We start from the raw sequence: 18,540 nt of genomic DNA, 5'->3' as shown, positions 1-18,540 counted from the left end.
GTACCGCGATGATCGCGCCGCGCCGCGTCGTGTGGCGTCGCGATGGTCTGCAGCGCTTCATCTGTGTGTGTGTGTGTGTGTGTGTGTGTGTGTGCGCGCAGGTGAAGACGGTCTCTCCGCTGGGCTCCGACGGCTCTCCTCTGTCCGAGTTCATGACGCTGGTGGACGGGGTTTATTTGAACGACATCATGACGGAGATGTGAGTACAGACAGATTCGTGTTTATAGAGTCACACATACGGGATATAACATGCTGAATCACAGTTATCCTGCTGTATTTGACTGATATCACTGTCAGCTGGGCTGTGATTGGGCCGCCTCTCGTCACGTGACTGTGTTTGTGATTATGAGTGCCATATTGGTTTGGATGCAAGAGTTCAATATGTCTGACCGAGGCCAGCAGCCAATCAGATTGAAGGATGGCCGCTGGCTCTGGAGTCGTAAACGGGTTGTGTTCAGTTCAGTGTTTTATGGCCTTCTCTCAGTCTGCTTTACTCAGATGTAGGTCACTGATTGTGTTGCATGAGTGTTCACTGCTGACAGAACCAGAGGAATCCAGTCCTCACCCTTTCACACTGCACGCTGGACCCGGACCATTGTGTGAACGCTAACACGTCCCTGGACTGATCCCAGCTCTGGCACCTAGTAACGTAGCCAGGTTCAGTCCAGAACGAGCTAGTGTGAACAGAAGCCAGATCTAATGCTGTAAAGAGTGTGTCAGGATCAGTCCTGGGATGTGTTTGCGTTCACACACAAGGTTTCCCAGGACCGGTGTCCCGGTATGCCTGGGCTTTTATAAATGTGAACAAAATCATTTATATATTAAAGAGGTGTTTGGGGTGGGGATAAATTAAACGTGATCTGCGATGATGCCATAATCGCAGTGCATTGTGGTCTATGGAGCAGCCTTAAATGTGCTCCCTCGGTCAGAATCGAGGGGTCAGGGGTCGGTCCATATGGACTCCCCTCGTCCCCTTGATGTGGAACACACTTCAGATGTCCGAGGGGAAGTGTTTAGGGAGGATTGTGAGTGTGTGTCTGGACTGCAGTGGAACACAGCCTGGATGGTTTCTGTCTTCTGATTGGCCAGCGCAGGTCTAGCATCATAGCGGATCATTATGACACCGCTAATGCTAACCGCTCAGGACATGTGAAGCAGTGTTATACGTCGATTCACAGTCGAGGCTAGTGTTGATATCCTGATATCGTGAGCCCAGGAGATCGCTAATACGTGGTGTTATCATGCTAATTTACCCATTTATTTACATATCTGGAAAGTGAATTAACTACAGCGTGAGGCTAAAAGCTGCCTTATGCTTTTAATATGACTGAAATTGTATTTAAAGGGTTAGTTAACCTAAGTATTAAGATTATGTCATTAATAACTCCCTCATGTCGTTCCAAACCCATGAGACCTCCGTTTATCTTCTGAACACAGTTTAAGATATTTTAGATTTAGTCCGAGAGCTCTCAGTCCCTCCATTGAAGCTGTGTGTACGGTCTACTGTCCATGTCCAGAAAGGTAAGAAAAACATCATCACAGTAGTCCATGTGACATCAGAGGGTCAGTTAGAATATTCTGAAGCATCGAAAATACATTTTGGTCCAAAAATAGCAAAAACTATGACTTTTATTCAGCATTGTCTTCTCTTCCGTGTCTGTTGTGAGAGAGAGTTTAAAACAAAGCAGTTTGTGATATCCGGTTCATGAACGAATCACTGGATGTAACCGGATCTTCTTGAACCAGTTCACCAAATCGAACTGAATCGTTTTAAAGGCCATGTTGCAGGTTAACCACCACTGTTGATTAATGGGTACATAAATCACTCAAGATATGTATATGATTTTTAAAATGTCTCAAAAATGGTCTTAAAGACCAGTTTAAGTTTTTGGTATTAAAGTTTGTTTTACGCAGCTCGGTGATGACGTCACGTTGGGGAGCAGTGGAGGAAAGGTAGCCTCAGTCTAGTATGATGCAGTGTTCCAGACAGCCTGTAACCCGTGTTTTTCCAGCCTTAAACCCGTGAAAGTGCACTGGAACGGCTATCAAACCCGTGACTTCCCATCCGTGAACTCGTGTCTCATACTAGATCGATGTACTCAGAGTTCAGAGGTCACACAGCACGCGAAACAACAGTGACAGCCCCTACGAATAATACTGCCTACGGATGCAGGGTTTATGCAAGTACTACACGTTGAAAAAACGATTTCAGGTCAATGTAACGTTGCGATAGAAACTGGGATGAGGAAGAGGTGACGAGGGCAAACATGTATGATGACCCACAGCCATGTAATTTCAAACCTGGCAGTCGTGAGAGGACAAATGAGGAATTGCCAAGACCTGATGTCTGTCAAAGCCTATAACGCATGCTCCGAGGAGAATGAGTGGAGAGCTGGTGAAGTGTCCTGGTGCATCGCAGTAATGAGCACTGGAGCTAGTCTACGTCAGCAGTGCTGGTAAACTTTGTCATCTAGAAATAGAAGGCATCATGCTAGCTATATGGACGTTTCTAAGCGTTTATCTCTTCCTCCGGTGAAAATGTTGTTGCAAACGTAGCCATGTGTGTGTCGCTGTGTTTGACAGGAGCTTGTGTGGGTGCCGTCCCATGGAAACTGCGTTCGAAAGCTTGTGCTGTAGGGAAGCGAGTGTGTTTGGGTCGCTGTTGGTCGATATCTCTCTATCTATCTTTCGGTCTATCTATCTATTAATCTATAATCTGCGCTATCTGAATACTCTCATATCCTACTCGTCTCTGTAGTCACTCTCAATGCTCTCAAGGCGGTTTGGTAAATTCTCTCCCCAACGTGACGTGATGCAATGCATTGTGGGGGAACTGAAGATGAACACCGAGACAGATAACGAACAATAGACTGACTCGTTCACGAGTGAAGAATTGGTTGCATCGGTTTTCGGATCACCAGTGCTTCTTTCGGACAGTTCGATTCAATAAACCGTAGGGGTGTCATGATTCTCCAAATCCTCGATTCGATTGCATTTTCGATTCTAAGCTCACGGTGCGATTCGATTCTCAATTTTTACATTTATTCTCTTTAAAGCACAGATTGTCATTTTTCAAACTAGACTTTTATGCAATATAATATCTGACCTTTGTTTGCAATGTACCACACTACATTGTCAAATTTAAAACTTTTATTAACAACATAATGTAACAATAACTTATATCTTTAGTCAATTGAAAACTTAAAATAAACTGCCATCCAGTTTCTCTTTTGTAAGTACAGTCTTCTTCACAAAAGATGACATTCAAGTTCACAACAAAACAAACAAAAACAATAAAACAGACATGTCCATGGTCTCTGAACAATTAAGTGTCTTAAACTATTTCTGAACAGATGAACATATACCACACTGATAACTACTTTTTATCCCCTGAGAATGATGACTATTTGTTCATTCTTTCATGTTCTTCCTAAAGATGGAGATGTTGTTTAGAGCTGCTGCAGTGGTACTTCTGCGGAAAAAAGTGACCACCCTCCTGACTCTGCCCAAAAGACGGGAAATCTGGTTTACTCCCAACCCCTTCTGGGAGGCCAGATTCACAGTGTGGGCTAAACATCCAATGTGTGGTGACAATCCTGCTGCATTTGAGGCATTGACAATGTTCTTCGCATTATCAGTTGTCACAGGGATGGTTGAATTCCACTACCACTTCCCTCAGCACTTCTGCTAAATGTTCACTTGTGTGTGCTTCATCTATGGGGCGAGTTTGAAGGACTGGATTTTGAATTTCCCAGTCATCATTAATGTAATGTGCTGTGACAGTCATGAAGCTCTGTGTTGCTCTGGATGTCCAGCAATCTCTAGTCAAGGCAACTAAATGTGCGCTGCTCAGACCTTCAATAACTTTCTCTTTCACATTATTGTACATGGAGGGAATCACCATAGCTGTGAGATGCGTTCTACTTGGGATTTCGTAGCGTGGCTCTAGCACGCTAATTAAATACCTAAAACCAGAGTTTTCCACCACCGAATAAGGTCGCATGTTCGTGGCTATGAATACTCCTACCGCACGCGTAATTGCATTTGCATGACTTGAGTTGCTTGGAAGTTTAATTCCAAATGAAGACGGAAGAGTAGTTTGTGTAGTTGATGGTTTAACAGATAAATCTGTTTTTGTGGTGCCTGTGGAGATGCCCTGCCATGTTAGTCGTGCTGCCAGTGAGAGAATGTGGTACACGCACATAGCACAGCTTGCAAACTGTTGTTTTTTTTTGTCGACAACGCGAACGTTGTCAACATAGCTCACTGGAAATCCAAAATACTTCCACACCAGCGACTTCAGTGAAAGAGGAGGGGATTCGAGTTCTGTGGATGGGTCTCCTGCATCTGCAGGTGTCATGCTATCTTTTGAGTGGCTGTTGGAGGAGGTACTTGCTTGGCAAGTAACCAGACGCAACATGGGGGCGTGGCAGCATCGACGATTCCATTTTTTAATTCGAAGTTTGAGACTGTGACTTAATTTCGATCGATTTCGATTTAAAATCGAAATCGTGACACCCCTAATAAACAGGTTGAAGAAAACGGTTCACCAGTTCTTTTGCGCTCGACGTAATGGCGTCATTGGCTATGATCGCTATTGATTCAAGCCTTCGGTTTACCCGCGCTCATAACACTAGCACAGAATCAGTTCAGAATCAATCACCAGAAGAATCAGTTCAGTTCAGATGCTCTGTGTGTTGGGCTCATAGACAGTAAAAGAAATGGACACAGCGACCCTATTGGAACTCAATTGAGACAAGTGAAGCCCATTTTTAGCGTTTTTTAGCACTTCCGTTTCTGACGCGCAGACTCAAACGAAACTTGACGACGTCAGCAACCTGTCTGACAGATGTAAATCTTCTAGTAGCTGTGCGTGCAAACTGCCATCGTTAATCTTGCAGAGACGGCGAGCTTGAGCGGGGAGTTCTTTGTCGTGAGTGAGCAGGAGTAAATATTCTGATTAATTATTTTGTAGAGTATTTTAAAATGTAACACCAGTACGCCATATTAAGTTAATTGCCTGCGAGCTTCTCCACCTGTCTGTACGGTAATGCGACAGAGAGTCGAGTGGTTATGACACAATCGTTAGCCTATTTTTTACAAAAACGGGGCCATAATGTAACATAGAAGGTAATGGGGCCCTTTATACATTGTTGTGTATCTTTAGAAATAAATAATGGACAAACGGAGTCTTTAAACGCCTCAGATGTAAAGTTATTCGCTGTCAAAGTGACGCCAAAATGAATGGGAGTCAATGGGAATGCTAACGCAAGTGAAGTTCTGCTAAAAGATGGCAGCCCCCACCCGACTTCAACTTCCGGTCGAGTTCCTTCCTGCCTGGTCGGTCTGCTTCACGCTGAATCACACATGCGCAGTATCATCAGCTCCTCGGTTCACGAATTGGACACGTCTGACAGAAACGGTTCTTGACTCGAGAACGAGCGCAGTGTGCTTCCAGAAAGGCTCCGCCCACACACGCTTCTGATTGGCTGTGATATTTGATTGATCTGGTGTGGACACAAACTGTTTATCGCTGGAATCTTGTCTTGTATCGCTGGAGTCATGTGTAGTTGGGACACAGTGTAACATGCAACACTGTAAAAACATGGAAAAAGAAATATAATGGAACAAATAAGCCCCAATGTTAATTAGATATTGTTACAAACCTTATAATAATAATAATAATAATATTCCTGCTATTGTCAAAGGCATCAGCAACAGGTGATATTCTCTGACTATCACTGATACATGATACTGTCATTCAGCGCACAACCATAGACCTGTGTGAAACATCACGCATCACATGACCTGCATCTGTGGGGGGGGGGGGGGGGGGGTTGGTGTGTGTGTGTGTGTGTGTGTGTTCAGCTGCTGCACCTGACACACACTCACTCACACTGACACACAGAGACACACACACACACACACTCTCTCTCTCTCTCTCTCTCTCTCTCTCTCTCTCTCTCTCTCTCTCACACACTCACTCACTCACTCTCGCTCTCTCTCTCACTCACACACTCACTCTCTCTCTCTCACACACTCACACACTCTCACACTCACACACTCTCTCTCTCTCTCTCTCTCTCTCACACACACTCTCTCTCTCTCTCTCTCTCACTCACTCACTCACACACACACACACACACACACACACACACACTCACTCTCGCTCTCACTCACACACTCACTCTCTCTCTCTCTCACACACTCACACACACACACACTCTCACACACACAGTGGTGTGATTGTAGCTGGCTCTGTGCAGGTGCAGCTACACTCGGCTCATTCAGTGGATGTGAAGAACAGCACTGCTGTGATCTGCAGCTCAGAATAATAACCACAAACACATAATCAACTCATCATCATTCTGTGAGTGAGACTGAGCAGTGCTGAACAGCCAATCACAGAGAGGGCTGCTGATCACATGATCAGAGGCACAGAGGAATGTGAGAGTGGATCAGTAGCACGGAGGACTGGACGGACTGCTTTAGCCAGAGTAATGAGTGTTTGTGTTCTGCTGAAGGAGACAGAGACGGGATCTGTCATGATGAGGTCCGGATCCTCCTGGATGTGATGTGATGATCCTGCAGCTGTAGACCAGCACCTCCAGCTACTGTAGAGCAGAGAATATCATCACACACACACACACACACACACTCTCTCACACACACACACACACACACACATGTGCTGTAGTTCCTATCATTAGTAGTACTTTCCGTAGGCGTCATGGTTTTTATGATGATACTCTCTCTCTCTCTCTCTCTCTCTCCTGACTCCAAACACAGAAAGCCTCACTGAAAACCTACGGCCCACTTTCATAAATGTTGTTTTGTGTTCGTTTAGTGAGACAGAGCCGTGGTTCAGTGATGAATCTGATGAAGCTCATCAGTGAACAACAGTTAATGCTGCTCCATGTGAAAGCACACAGGTGATGGAGATTGACTGCTGATTACAGAACCGCTTTACTGACCAGATGAACATTAATATCACATGCCATATATCTGCAGCCCTATAATATAGTATAATATAATATAGTGAACACACACTACTCTCTGAGCACATTTAATGTAGGTCAGACCAGCACACACACACACACACACTCCTGGTCGATCACATGACGTCTGTCCTCTCAGTGTCCGCTGTGTTCCTGATTCTCAGCTCTCATATGAAAGGCATTTTCTTCTGCTGTAGACTGTGTTGATCTCAGTCAGTACAACACATTATTATTATATGATGCAGTCACACTTGTATCAATAATTGTTAGTTCTGTTGTTGATTCAGGGTCAGCATCATCTGAGGTCCTCTGAGGGTCAGCATCATCTCTTCTCAGGTGTTCTGGATCCAGACTGAAGCTTGTGTAAATCCTAGTTACCACGGGATGAAGATCCAGCAGAAACAGAGAAACACATAGAGACATCATTAGCATAGCTGCTGATCCAACAAAGTACAATTAGTTTAACCCAAGCTAAAGAATAAGAATGTGCATTTGATCAGATGCAACTCCACTCACAATTTAAAAGATACATTATTCGAATGCTTGGTGAAAGAGATGTGTTTTTAATCTAGATTTAAACAGAGAGAGTGTGTCTGAACCCCGAACATTATCAGGAAGGCTATTCCAGAGTTTGGGAGCCAAATGTGAGAAAGCTCTACCTCCTTCAGTGGACTTTGCTATCCTAGGAACGACCAAAAGTCCAGCGTTTTGTGACCTTAGGGAGCGTGATGGGTTGTAGCGTGGTAGAAGGGTAGTTAGGTACGCTGGAGCTAAACCATTTAGGGCCTTATAGGTAAGTAATGATCATTTGTAAACCACTACCTAGATATGTAGCTGAGTATCATCAGCATAACAGTGGAAGCTAATTCCGTATTTTCTAATAATATTACCAAGGGGCAACATGTATATTGAAAATAGAAGGGGACCTAGGACGGATCCTTGTGGCACTCCATATTTTACTGATGATAAATGAGATGACTCCCAATTTAAGTAAACAAAATGGTAGCGATTGGACAGGTAGGATCTAAACCATCTTAGAGCCTGCTCTTGAATACCTGTATAGTTTTGTAATCGATCTATGAGTATGTCATGATCTATGGTGTCGAATGCAGCGCTAAGATCAAGTAAGACTAGAAATGAGATGCAGCCTTGATCTGACGCAAGGAGCAGGTCATTTGTAATTTTAACAAGTGCAGTTTCTGTGCTATGGTGGGGCCTAAAACCTGACTGAAATTCTTCATACGGATCATTTTTATGCAGGAAGGTGCTCAATTGAGCAGACACAGCTTTTTCTAAAATTTTAGACATAAATGGAAGATTTGAAATAGGCCTATAATTTGCCAGTACACTAGGATCTAGTTTTGGTTTCTTAATAAGAGGCTTGATAACCGCCAGCTTGAATGGTTTTGGGACGTGTCCTAAAGATAACGACGAGTTTATGATATTGAGAAGCGGTTCTTCGGCTACAGGTAACAGCTCTTTCAGTAATTTAGTGGGTACAGGATCTAATAAACATGTTGTTGGTTTAGATACAGTGATAAGTTTATTTAGCTCTTCCTGTCCTATAGTTGTAAAGCACTGCAGTTTATCTTTGGGTGCGATGGATGAAACTGAAGTGTTAGATGCTGTAAAATCTACATTCGCTATTATATTTCTAATGTTATCTATTTTATCAGTGAAGAAATTCATAAAGTCATTACTATTTAACGTTGATGTAATATTAGAATCAGGTGGTGTCTGGTTCAGTCTGAAGACCAGCACACGTCTGGAGAAAGAAGTCAGTTTGTGTCACCCCAGGCCTGTTTATTGTGCTCTGTGTGACCTGGTGTCTCCCTGTGTTTGATTTGATTAGTTCACCTGTGTCTTGTTTATCGTCCTCACCCGTCTGCCCCTCATTAATAACCTTATTTTAGTTGGAGTGTGCTTGGTTTTATCTTCATCTGGTGTTGAGTATGTCCTGAGAAGCTTGTGTTGGAAGTTACCTCTCTTGGATTACCTGTTCTCCTGTGGATTTGGAATAAACTACTGTTGGTATTTATTGTAGCGTGACAGTTTGTTGTAAACTAGATTGACAGATCAATGCCATTGGTTTTCTTAAGTGAAAACTAACCAGATTACATTATATCATATTACCATGGTCATGAAATGCTGCTTTTTATTTTTACAGGACAATAGTATTTATTATTACAATAAATGCTAAACCTGTAATGTGCTCAAATATTTATTTTTAATAATGGGGGGGGGGGGGTTGTGGTCAGATTTTCCTGATTTTTTTGTTATCAGAGTCTGATGTGGACTTTACCAATGTAATCACTCATTTAAGTGACCAGAGTATGAATCTGAGCAGTTAAATTCCTATTTAAATTTTTCTTTTAGTAAAGATCAAATATTCTCTTAAATAAAAACGTAACAATTAATTAAAGGTGCAATAGGCGGTTGTCTTCAAGAGAGTTTTTTGTTATACCGGTTGAAAGTCTCTTCACGTCCCGATAGAGATCATTAAGTGGTTTAAATGTATTTATCTGTATTTATATATTCTGTGGAAGGCGTAGGACCAAGAAACGTACGTCCAATCAAAGCTCTGTCCGAGTGTTTTAAATGTGTTTCCTCCCTGTCTGTGAGCGTGTATCTGCACACCTCTACACACACTGTTCACACACACACACTAGACATCATCAGTGTGTTCACACACGCTCTGCAGACAGAGCTAGTACAGCAGACAAACATCAACATCTGATCTTCCTTCCTGGTATTGTAGTACTATTAAAGTCTTCTCGCTGGTTAATGACACATGATGTAACCCAGCGGTTCCCAGTTCCAGTCTGTCTTAATTATTAGCACACTGATTCAGATGACCAACTCCAGCTACGTGAATGAACTGTGTTCCAGTCTGCGTTCACTGCTCCCTACTCCCTGAGCAGGGCTTTACTTCACTTCAGAACATGGACTGAATGGGAACCGCTGCTGAAGTCTGCTGTAGTAGTGTTGTCTCTGGTATTCTGGTCTGTGAGCATGAATGTGTTCAGGGGGCGTGGCTTTGAGCGGTGACTGCAGGGAGGATGGGACGTTAGCTTTCAGTGCTATCAGGCTAATGTTAGCATCTCCTCTTGCACCTTCAATAAAAAAAATATTTACGTTGCTACAAATAAAAAGCAAAAATGTGAGTAGACAGGGAAAGTGAGCTTCTGGGTGGCAGAATGAATGTCCATCAGCTAGGGCCACACGATTATGACAAAAATCATCATTGTCGATTATTCCCTTGAAATTGAAATTGTGATTTATTAATAATGATTATTTCAAACAGATGTATGCTATTGTCTGAAGCTGCATGCCATATTTATATATAAAAGATACATATAAAATATAAAAAAACACTCTTCCTGAACTTGTATTGCTTTTCTATAGCAGTGAGCCTTAAAGCTCAACTATATATTGGTTTGGTTTCTTCTTTAAACAAACAAAAAAAAGTAATTATGCATGGTATAATAATATTATAGTAAAACAAAAAAAAGAGAGAATTGTTTACCAAAGCTATATATTTCATTTACAGTTAAGCAGAGGAAATGATCAGGGCTCCAGGCTAACACTGCTCCAGCTGCTGGTTTAGTGACACTGAAACACTGAACAAGTAATAATACACAAGCTTAGTCTCCTAGAAATACACATTAGAACAGGAGCTTGAGTTGGGATGCAGATCTACATCTATCTTCATTAACAAAAACAGTACAGTTGTGAAATCTGTAACAGTCTCATCATACATGTGTAGGTCATATAGTACAGCACCTCATTACCATGGTAAAACATTAGCCTAAAGACATTCAATTACAAATCCACATCAACTGATAGAATAATTAACAAAATTATGTAGTTATATTCCATTACTCCTTTAACATATATGAATATCCTACTTTTCTGCCACTGGACCATTATTACCATTACTACAGTAAAACTATGGTAAATGTGGGTGATTTGTGGATGGAAATGTCTAACTGGATTGTTGTAGCACTGTTATGCATCCGTGTTGATGAGAATAACAGCTCTGATTGATTTGGCTATAAACTACTTTAAATGAAAGAGACATGATTTGAACTCTGAACTCTGCGCTGGACTCGAGTGCTTCTTACTGGATTTCACAGCGTTGTTTCGTGCGTGATCGCGTCTGCTCACTGTAATAAAGGTCTGTGTGATTCGGAGTTCAAACGAGTACATGTTTGGTGTTTAACATATCTATGACGACTATCAGTTAAACTAAATCTCTTTTATCCAGAGTGTTTAAGTTTTAAACCCCGCTCTTAAACACAGAATAAGGCAAGTGGATATTTTTAATTGTTTGTTTATTTTTGTAATCGCAGCTTTGAACTATTATGTAATCATGGCATCCGTAATCGTGATTAAAATATGTGATTAATTGTGCAGCCCTACTGTCAGAACTGATTGATTATGTCAAAATCATAATCAGGATTATTTTGGTTAATATTATAATCACAGTTATTTAACACTATTATGAGTGGGCCAGAATTAAACTTCCTCAGTTTCCTATTAAGGGTACTAATCTCCTTCAGTCAGGAGCAGTGTGTCTGTTTTATTGTTTGATTAATATCAAGCACATGGTCACAGCAGGAATATAGCTGCTGTCACTTTAAGAGCCGCTCAGATGCACATGTATTTTCATTCTCTACTGTTGATGTTCACTTATTACATAACCAACAATGGTTCATGTAAATAATCACAATCACAGTTTAAGCTAAACGTTCACTCTACCTCTGCGTTCTTTAGTCTCTGAGCTCAGACACAGAAATCCTCCTCCTGAGGAACAGCACGAGTACCTTTAGCACCTTTAAAAACATGAATAAATATTGTCAACTTGAATAAACCAAGGAAGTCTCATTTTACAAAAGTTATTTGACTGATTTGCACGTGAAATTTGACTTTTATGGAGGAGCGAAAGCGAAGCATTGGAAAGGGGGCAGAATGAGGCACAATAAGCATTTTATCGCAATTAATGTATTTTCATAATCATTGGAGGCTGAGATCAAAATTGAAAGTGTAATTTTAAAAAATTGCAAATGTCTAATGTCCGTGTGGTTTCTTCTGACAGAAACCCAAAGAGCAGTGTCCAGAGAGCCCATAGGAAGGTGAAGAACGAGCCAACACTGCGCATCCAGAACCTGTCCCTCCTCGTGCAGCAGATCAAGTCCTGCTATCAGGTGAGCGTCAGACTGATATATGAGTGTGTGTTCGCTGATCGTGTGATCGCTGATCGTGTGTGCGCTGATCGTGTGTGCGCTGATCGTGTGTGCGCTGATCGTGTGTTCGCTGATCGTGTGTGTGCGCTGATCGTGTGTTCGCTGATCGTGTGTGTGCGCTGATCGTGTGTGCGCTGATCGTGTGTGCGCTGATCGTGTGTGTGCGCTGATCGTGTGTGTGCGCTGATCATGTGTGCGCTGATCGTGTGTGTGTGCTGATCGTGTGTGTGTGCTGATCGTGTGTGCGCTGATCGTGTGTTCGCTGATCGTGTGTGTGCGCTGATCGTGTGTTCGCTGATCGTGTGTGCGCTGATCGTGTGTGCGCTGATCGTGTGTGCGCTGATCGTGTGTGCGCTGATCGTGTGTGTGTGCTGATCGTGTGTGTGCGCTGATCGTGTGTGCGCTGATCGTGTGTGCGCTGATCGTGTGTGTGTGCTGATCGTGTGTTCGCTGATCGTGTGATCGCTGATCGTGTGTGCGCTGATCGTGTGTTCGCTGATCGTGTGATCGCCGATCGTGTGTGCGCTGATCGTGTGTGCGCTGATCGTGTGTGCGCTGATCGTGTGTGCGCTGATCGTGTGTGCGCTTATCATGTGTGCGCTGATCGTGTGTGCGCTGATCGTGTGTTCGCCGATCGTGTGTGTGCGCTGATCGTGTGTGCGCTGATCGTGTGTGCGCTGATCGTGTGTGCGCTGATCGTGTGTGCGCTGATCGTGTGTTCGCTGATCGTGTGTGTGCGCTGATCGTGTGTTCGCCGATCGTGTGTGTGCGCTGATCGTGTGTTCGCCGATCGTGTGATCGCTGATTGTGTGTGTGCGCTGATCGTGTGTGTGCGCTGATCGTGTGTTCGCCGATCGTGTGATCGCCGATCGTGTGTTCGCTGATCGTGCGTGCGCTGATCGTGTGTTCGCTGATCGTGCGTGCGCTGATCGTGTGTGCGCCGATCGTGTGTGTGCGTCGATCGTGTGTGTGCTGATCTTGTGTGTGCGCTGAACGTGTGTGTGCGCTGATCGTGTGTTCGCCGATCGTGTGTTCGCCGATCGTGTGTTCGCCGATCGTGTGATCGCCGATCGTGTGTGTGTGCTGATCGTGTGTTCGCTAATCGTGTGTTCGCTGATCGTGTGTGTGTGCTGATCGTGTGTGTGTGCTGATCGTGTGTTCGTTGATCGTGTGTTCGCTGATCGTGTGTTCGCTGATCGTGTGTTCGCTGATCGTGTGTGTGCGCCGATCGTGTGTGTGCGTCGATCGTGTGTGCGCCGATCGTGTGTGTGCTGATCTTGTGTGTGCGCTGATCGTGTGTGTGCGCTGATCGTGTGTTCGCCGATCGTGTGTTCGCCGATCGTGTGTGTGTGCTGATCGTGTGTTAGCTGATCGTATGTGCGCTGATCGTGTGTGTGCGCTGATTGTGTGTTCGCTGATCGTGTGTTCGCTGATCGTGTGTTCGCTGATCGTGTGTGTGTGCTGATCGTGTGTGCGCTGATCGTGTGTTCGCTGATCGTGTGTTCGCTGATCGTGCGTGCGCTGATCGTGTGTTCGCTGATCGTGCGTGCGCTGATCGTGTGTGCGCTGATCGTGTGTTCGCTGATCGTGTGTGCGCCGATCGTGTGTGTGCGCCGATCGTGTGTGCGCCGATCGTGTGTGTGCTGATCTTGTGTGTGCGCTGATCGTGTGTGTGCGCTGATTGTGTGTTCGCTGATCGTGTGTTCGCTGATCGTGTGTTCGCTGATCGTGTGTGTGTGCTGATCGTGTGTGCGCTGATCGTGTGTTCGCTGATCGTGTGTTCGCTGATCGTGCGTGCGCTGATCGTGTGTTCGCTGATCGTGCGTGCGCTGATCGTGCGTGCGCTGATCGTGTGTGCGCTGATCGTGTGTTCGCTGATCGTGTGTGTGTGCTGATCGTGTGTGCGCTGATCGTGTGATCGCCGATCGTGTGATCGCCGATCGTGTGTTCGCTGATCGTGTGTGTGCGCTGATCGTGTGTTCGCTGATCGTGTGTTCGTTGATCGTGTGTGTGCGCTGATCGTGTGTTCGCTGATCGTGTGTTCGCTGATCGTGTGTGTGCGCTGATCGTGTGTTCGCTGATCGTGTGTTCGCTGATCGTGTGTTCGCTGATCGTGTGTGTGCGCTGAACGTGTGTTTGCTGATCGTGTGTGCGCTGATCGTGTGTGCGCTGATCGTTTGTGTTCGCCGATCGTGTGTTCGCTGATCGTGTGTGTGCGCTGATCGTGTGATCGCCGATCGTGTGTTCGCTGATCGTGTGTGTGCGCTGATCGTGTGTTCGCTGATCGTGTGTTCGTTGATCGTGTGTTCGCTGATCGTGTGTTCGCTGATCGTGTGTGTGCGCTGAACGTGTGTGCGCTGAACGTGTGTTTGCTGATCGTGTGTTCGCTGATCGTTTGTGTTCGCTGATCGTTTGTGTTCGCCGATCGCGTGTGTGCGCTGATCGTGTGTGCGCTGATCGTGTGTTCGCTGATCGTTTGTGTGCGCTGATCGTTTGTGTTCGCCGATCGCGTGTGTGCGCTGATCGTGTGTGCGCTGATCGTGTGTTCGCTGATCGTGTGTGCGCCGATCGTGTGATCGCTGATCGTGTGTGCGCTGATCGTGTGATCGCTGATTGTGTGTGTGCGCTGATTGTGTGTGCGCTGATCCTGTGTGCGCTGATCGTGTGATCGCTGATTGTGTGTGTGCGCTGATCGTGTGATCACTGATTGTGTGTGTGCGCTGATCGTGTGTGCGCTGATCGTGTGTTCGCTGATTCTGTGTGCGCTGATCGTGTGTGTGCTCATCGTGTGTGTGTGTTCGCTGATCGTGTGCGCTCATTGTGTGTTCGCTGATCATGTGTGTGTTTGTGCGTGTGTGTGTGTGTGTGTGCTCCTGACCCTCTATGCATTCCAGGAGACGTTGCAGCAGCTGGTGGTGATGTCACTTCCTGACGTGCTGGTGCTGGGCCGGACTCCTCTGAGCGGTACGTCTCGCAGGAGAACACACACTCAGTCTATCAGCCTCGCTGCTCAGATTTCACCGAATAATTTATTATTTAATCTGTTTCTGAATCATTGAATCTCTTTTGGTTTTAGCCTTGAACTGAATCCTAGCTGTCACACTGTCTCTTACAGGGATAGTTCACACCACTCCAAACGCATAAGACCTTCGTTCATCTTCAGAACACAAATTAAGATATATCTGATGAAGTCCGAGAGCTCTCTGACCCTACATAGACAGCACTGTAATGTTCCCAGGTCCAGAAGCATAGTAAAACAGTCCATGTGATGTCTGTGGCTCAACTGTTTGCTATGTTTCTGGATGTTGATCATGGTTACAACATTACTGTCTATGTAGGGTCAGAGAGCTCTCAGACTTCATCAGATATATCTTAATTTGTGTTCTGAAGATGAACGGAGGTTTCATGGGTTTGGAGTAGGGTGAGTAATTCATGACCGAATGTTCATTTTGGGGTGATAGGACAATATTTGTCTGAGATACAACTATTTGAAAATCTGGAATCTGAGGGAGCAAAAAAATCTAAATATTGAGAAAATCATCTTTAAAGTTGTTCAGATGAAGTTCTTAGCAATGCATATTACTAATCAAACATTAGGTTTTGACATATTTACTGTAGGAGATTTACTAAATATCTTCATGAACATGATCTTTACTTAATATCCTAATGATTTGTGTCATAAGAGAAATGTATAATTGTGACCCATACAATGTATTGTTGTCTATTTCTCCAAATATCCCTGTGCTCCTGATGACTGCTTCTGTGCTGCAGGGACACATGTGTGAAAAAGCCAAGCATGTTCTCTTGTAATGACATGATATCATTATGGTGTATGGAGCAGGGCTTGAAAATGAAAGATTTCACCGTTCCCAAACCGGTTCGGGTGGAAGAAATACTGGTTAATAACATTATTTTTTTTAAACAATTTTCTTTGCCTATAATTTGCCTAATAATAATATTATAATAATAAAGTACAGCGTTTTCTTTACTCAAAAAGAAAAGGTAGAAAGAGAGATCTGGTAGCGTTAGCCAATAACCCGCTGAGTTAAATCACTGACAACTTCTTCTTTTCTAGATTCTGGCCAAATGTGTACAGACTACTGAAGAAACACCCAAATCTGTCAACACTTTAAATACATTTAACTATTTAAAAAAAAAAAAAAAAAAAAATTTTTTGTGTAAGATTGTGTTTTGAGAGTAAAAAAAAAACACACTTAAGTTGCCTCTCACATCACATATTAGCCCTATTACTTTCCGGAATAATGAAGGCTAAAATGCCTGTAACTAGTCTAGAGTCAAATGTGAACAAACATTATAAACACAGTTATTAGTTTCTCTCCAAAACAAATCCTCTAAAGGCTATAAAAACCTCAATCCAAAAGCAAATTAGTCTTAAGCTGAAGCTGATGGCTAGCTCTCTCATTCGGCACAAATCCAAATGTTTCCATGTACTCGACGTGTCTGGATGCTGAAATATGATTTATTATATAGTGATTGTGCTTTCATCGTTATAAACATCATCCTTCACATCAGCTATATCAGCACAGTGAAGCGATGACACTGAACGGAGCAGTGTTACGATTTATTTGTTTCTTTAACTCTATTATATTTTGAAAATGAACAGGCTCCAATATAGCACAGTGATGATGATGTGTGTGTGTGTGTGTGTGTGTGTGTGTGTGTGTGATGGTCATACCAAAGAGGATTATACAGACGCACGACATTATTCAAAGCTGTCAAGCTTTCGCAAAATAAAGAAAACCACTCTCTGCTGTTACATTATCCTTGCCTTAAACACAAGAACGTGTCACCATGAACCGTAATGTAGCACACTTTATCTTTCATTTCGTTAATCTGTTAAATCACCAGCCCTAGTAAAAACACAGTGAATGTTTAACCCTGAACACGTTGAATATTAGCAGACAGACTGAGTTCATCAATAGATCAAGTCTAAAACAAAAAACTAAGGAGCAAACATGATTGCACTTTAATTGACACTATGAGCATTTACCTGTAGCTTCAGTGTACTTGCCTAAGAGAGCAGTGTAATATAAGACAAATACACACATGGTTAGGTTCAGGGTTAAACCTAGTTACTAGCCAGTTATTACTATCACCATAACCAGTATCTAGCATGTAGATGTGGAGGAGGACTGTAAAATAAAGTGCTACCAAACATGTTTGGAAATCTGCAATATTTTTGGTAAAGTTCAGTACTGCGTGTGATGATGTCACTGTGGGGATCCGTCACAGGAAGTCGTGCACAGGAAGTGCTCAGGCACTTATTGTCCAGGTCAGTGTGTGTTTCCTGTGAGGAACCTCAGCTTCAGCGCGGCTCACACTGCATTCAGTCACTGCTGTGTTCCACATATAGTGGATTTTACTGATCCTGATAGCTAGGGTGGACCACACTGACCAATACAGATTAATGAACCCATCGTTTTTAAAATGGATACTGAACAAAAACTAAAATAGTGCTTTATTTACAACAAGAAAAACTGTACTGAACCATACTAGTACCATACTAATACTAATAATAGTAATAATAATAATAATAGTAGTAGTAATAGTAAATGTGGAAATTACCACACTCTAATAGGGCCCTATGAAATCTGTTTAATTTTTTCCATTATTTCCGTTTTAATTTGTCTGGATTCTGTTTTTTCCATTTTAATAAAAATCATGAAACTTACACATTTTCACATCAATTTAATAAAAGTTTATCAGAAATAAAAATTTTAGGGCCCTATGAAATGTTTTATTTTTTCATCACCATATTCTTTTATTGTTACCCAATTCTGTTTTAGCATGTATAATTATTTGAACGCATAAAACAACTTTTTTTCTTAATTAAGCCTAATGATTTTATCCCCTCAGAAATTCTGTGTATTTACAATTTTATTGACATCAAATCAAGGCATGAAATATTAATTTCATTTATCTTTTAATTACTGAAAATTAAGCAAAACATTTTTTGGCAAACAAAGGGGATTTACTATTAAAACACAAACATGGAAGAAATGTTGTGTGACTAATCAGTAAAAAATAATGTTTGTTTTATTTTAGTAGTTGTAGTAGGCTGTGTACATTCTACTGAACAATAGACTTAAAAACAGACTTTTATTTTGACGGGTTGCCATGAATAGCTTTACAGTTCTGTGCATGTGATATGATGCATGTCAAATCAATGGTCAGAGGCTCATGAAGTGACCTTTAGAGCAGTTCTGGAGATGTTCTTCAAGTGTTTGTCCTCATTTATTGAGACGGACGCGTCTTGTTCAACTCTGAAACAGTTT

General features: G+C 43.1%; 1 protein-coding gene across 7 annotated transcripts in view; it reads left to right on the top strand.

Moving 5' to 3' along the window:
- ccdc88ab (coiled-coil domain containing 88Ab) overlaps positions 1 to 18,540 on the top strand; it is a 59,892-nt gene that overhangs the window by 456 nt on the left and 40,896 nt on the right. For all 7 annotated transcript variants that reach the window (XR_003277802.1, XR_003277801.1, XM_026224703.1 and 4 more), the window contains exons 2-4: positions 102 to 199; positions 12,097 to 12,205; positions 15,139 to 15,208. Coding sequence is in view for 5 of the 7 variants with exons in the window: in XM_026224703.1 (XP_026080488.1) it covers positions 102 to 199; positions 12,097 to 12,205; positions 15,139 to 15,208 (277 nt within the window). In the remaining 2 variants the exon portion in view is untranslated. The remainder of the gene's footprint in view (positions 1 to 101; positions 200 to 12,096; positions 12,206 to 15,138; positions 15,209 to 18,540) is intronic.

This window comes from Carassius auratus, chromosome 38 (assembly GCF_003368295.1).
Source record: "Carassius auratus strain Wakin chromosome 38, ASM336829v1, whole genome shotgun sequence".
Classification (NCBI taxonomy): domain Eukaryota; kingdom Metazoa; phylum Chordata; class Actinopteri; order Cypriniformes; family Cyprinidae; genus Carassius; species Carassius auratus.
The sequence above is the reverse complement of the archived record's forward strand: the minus strand, read 5'-3'. Positions and strand labels throughout refer to the sequence as shown.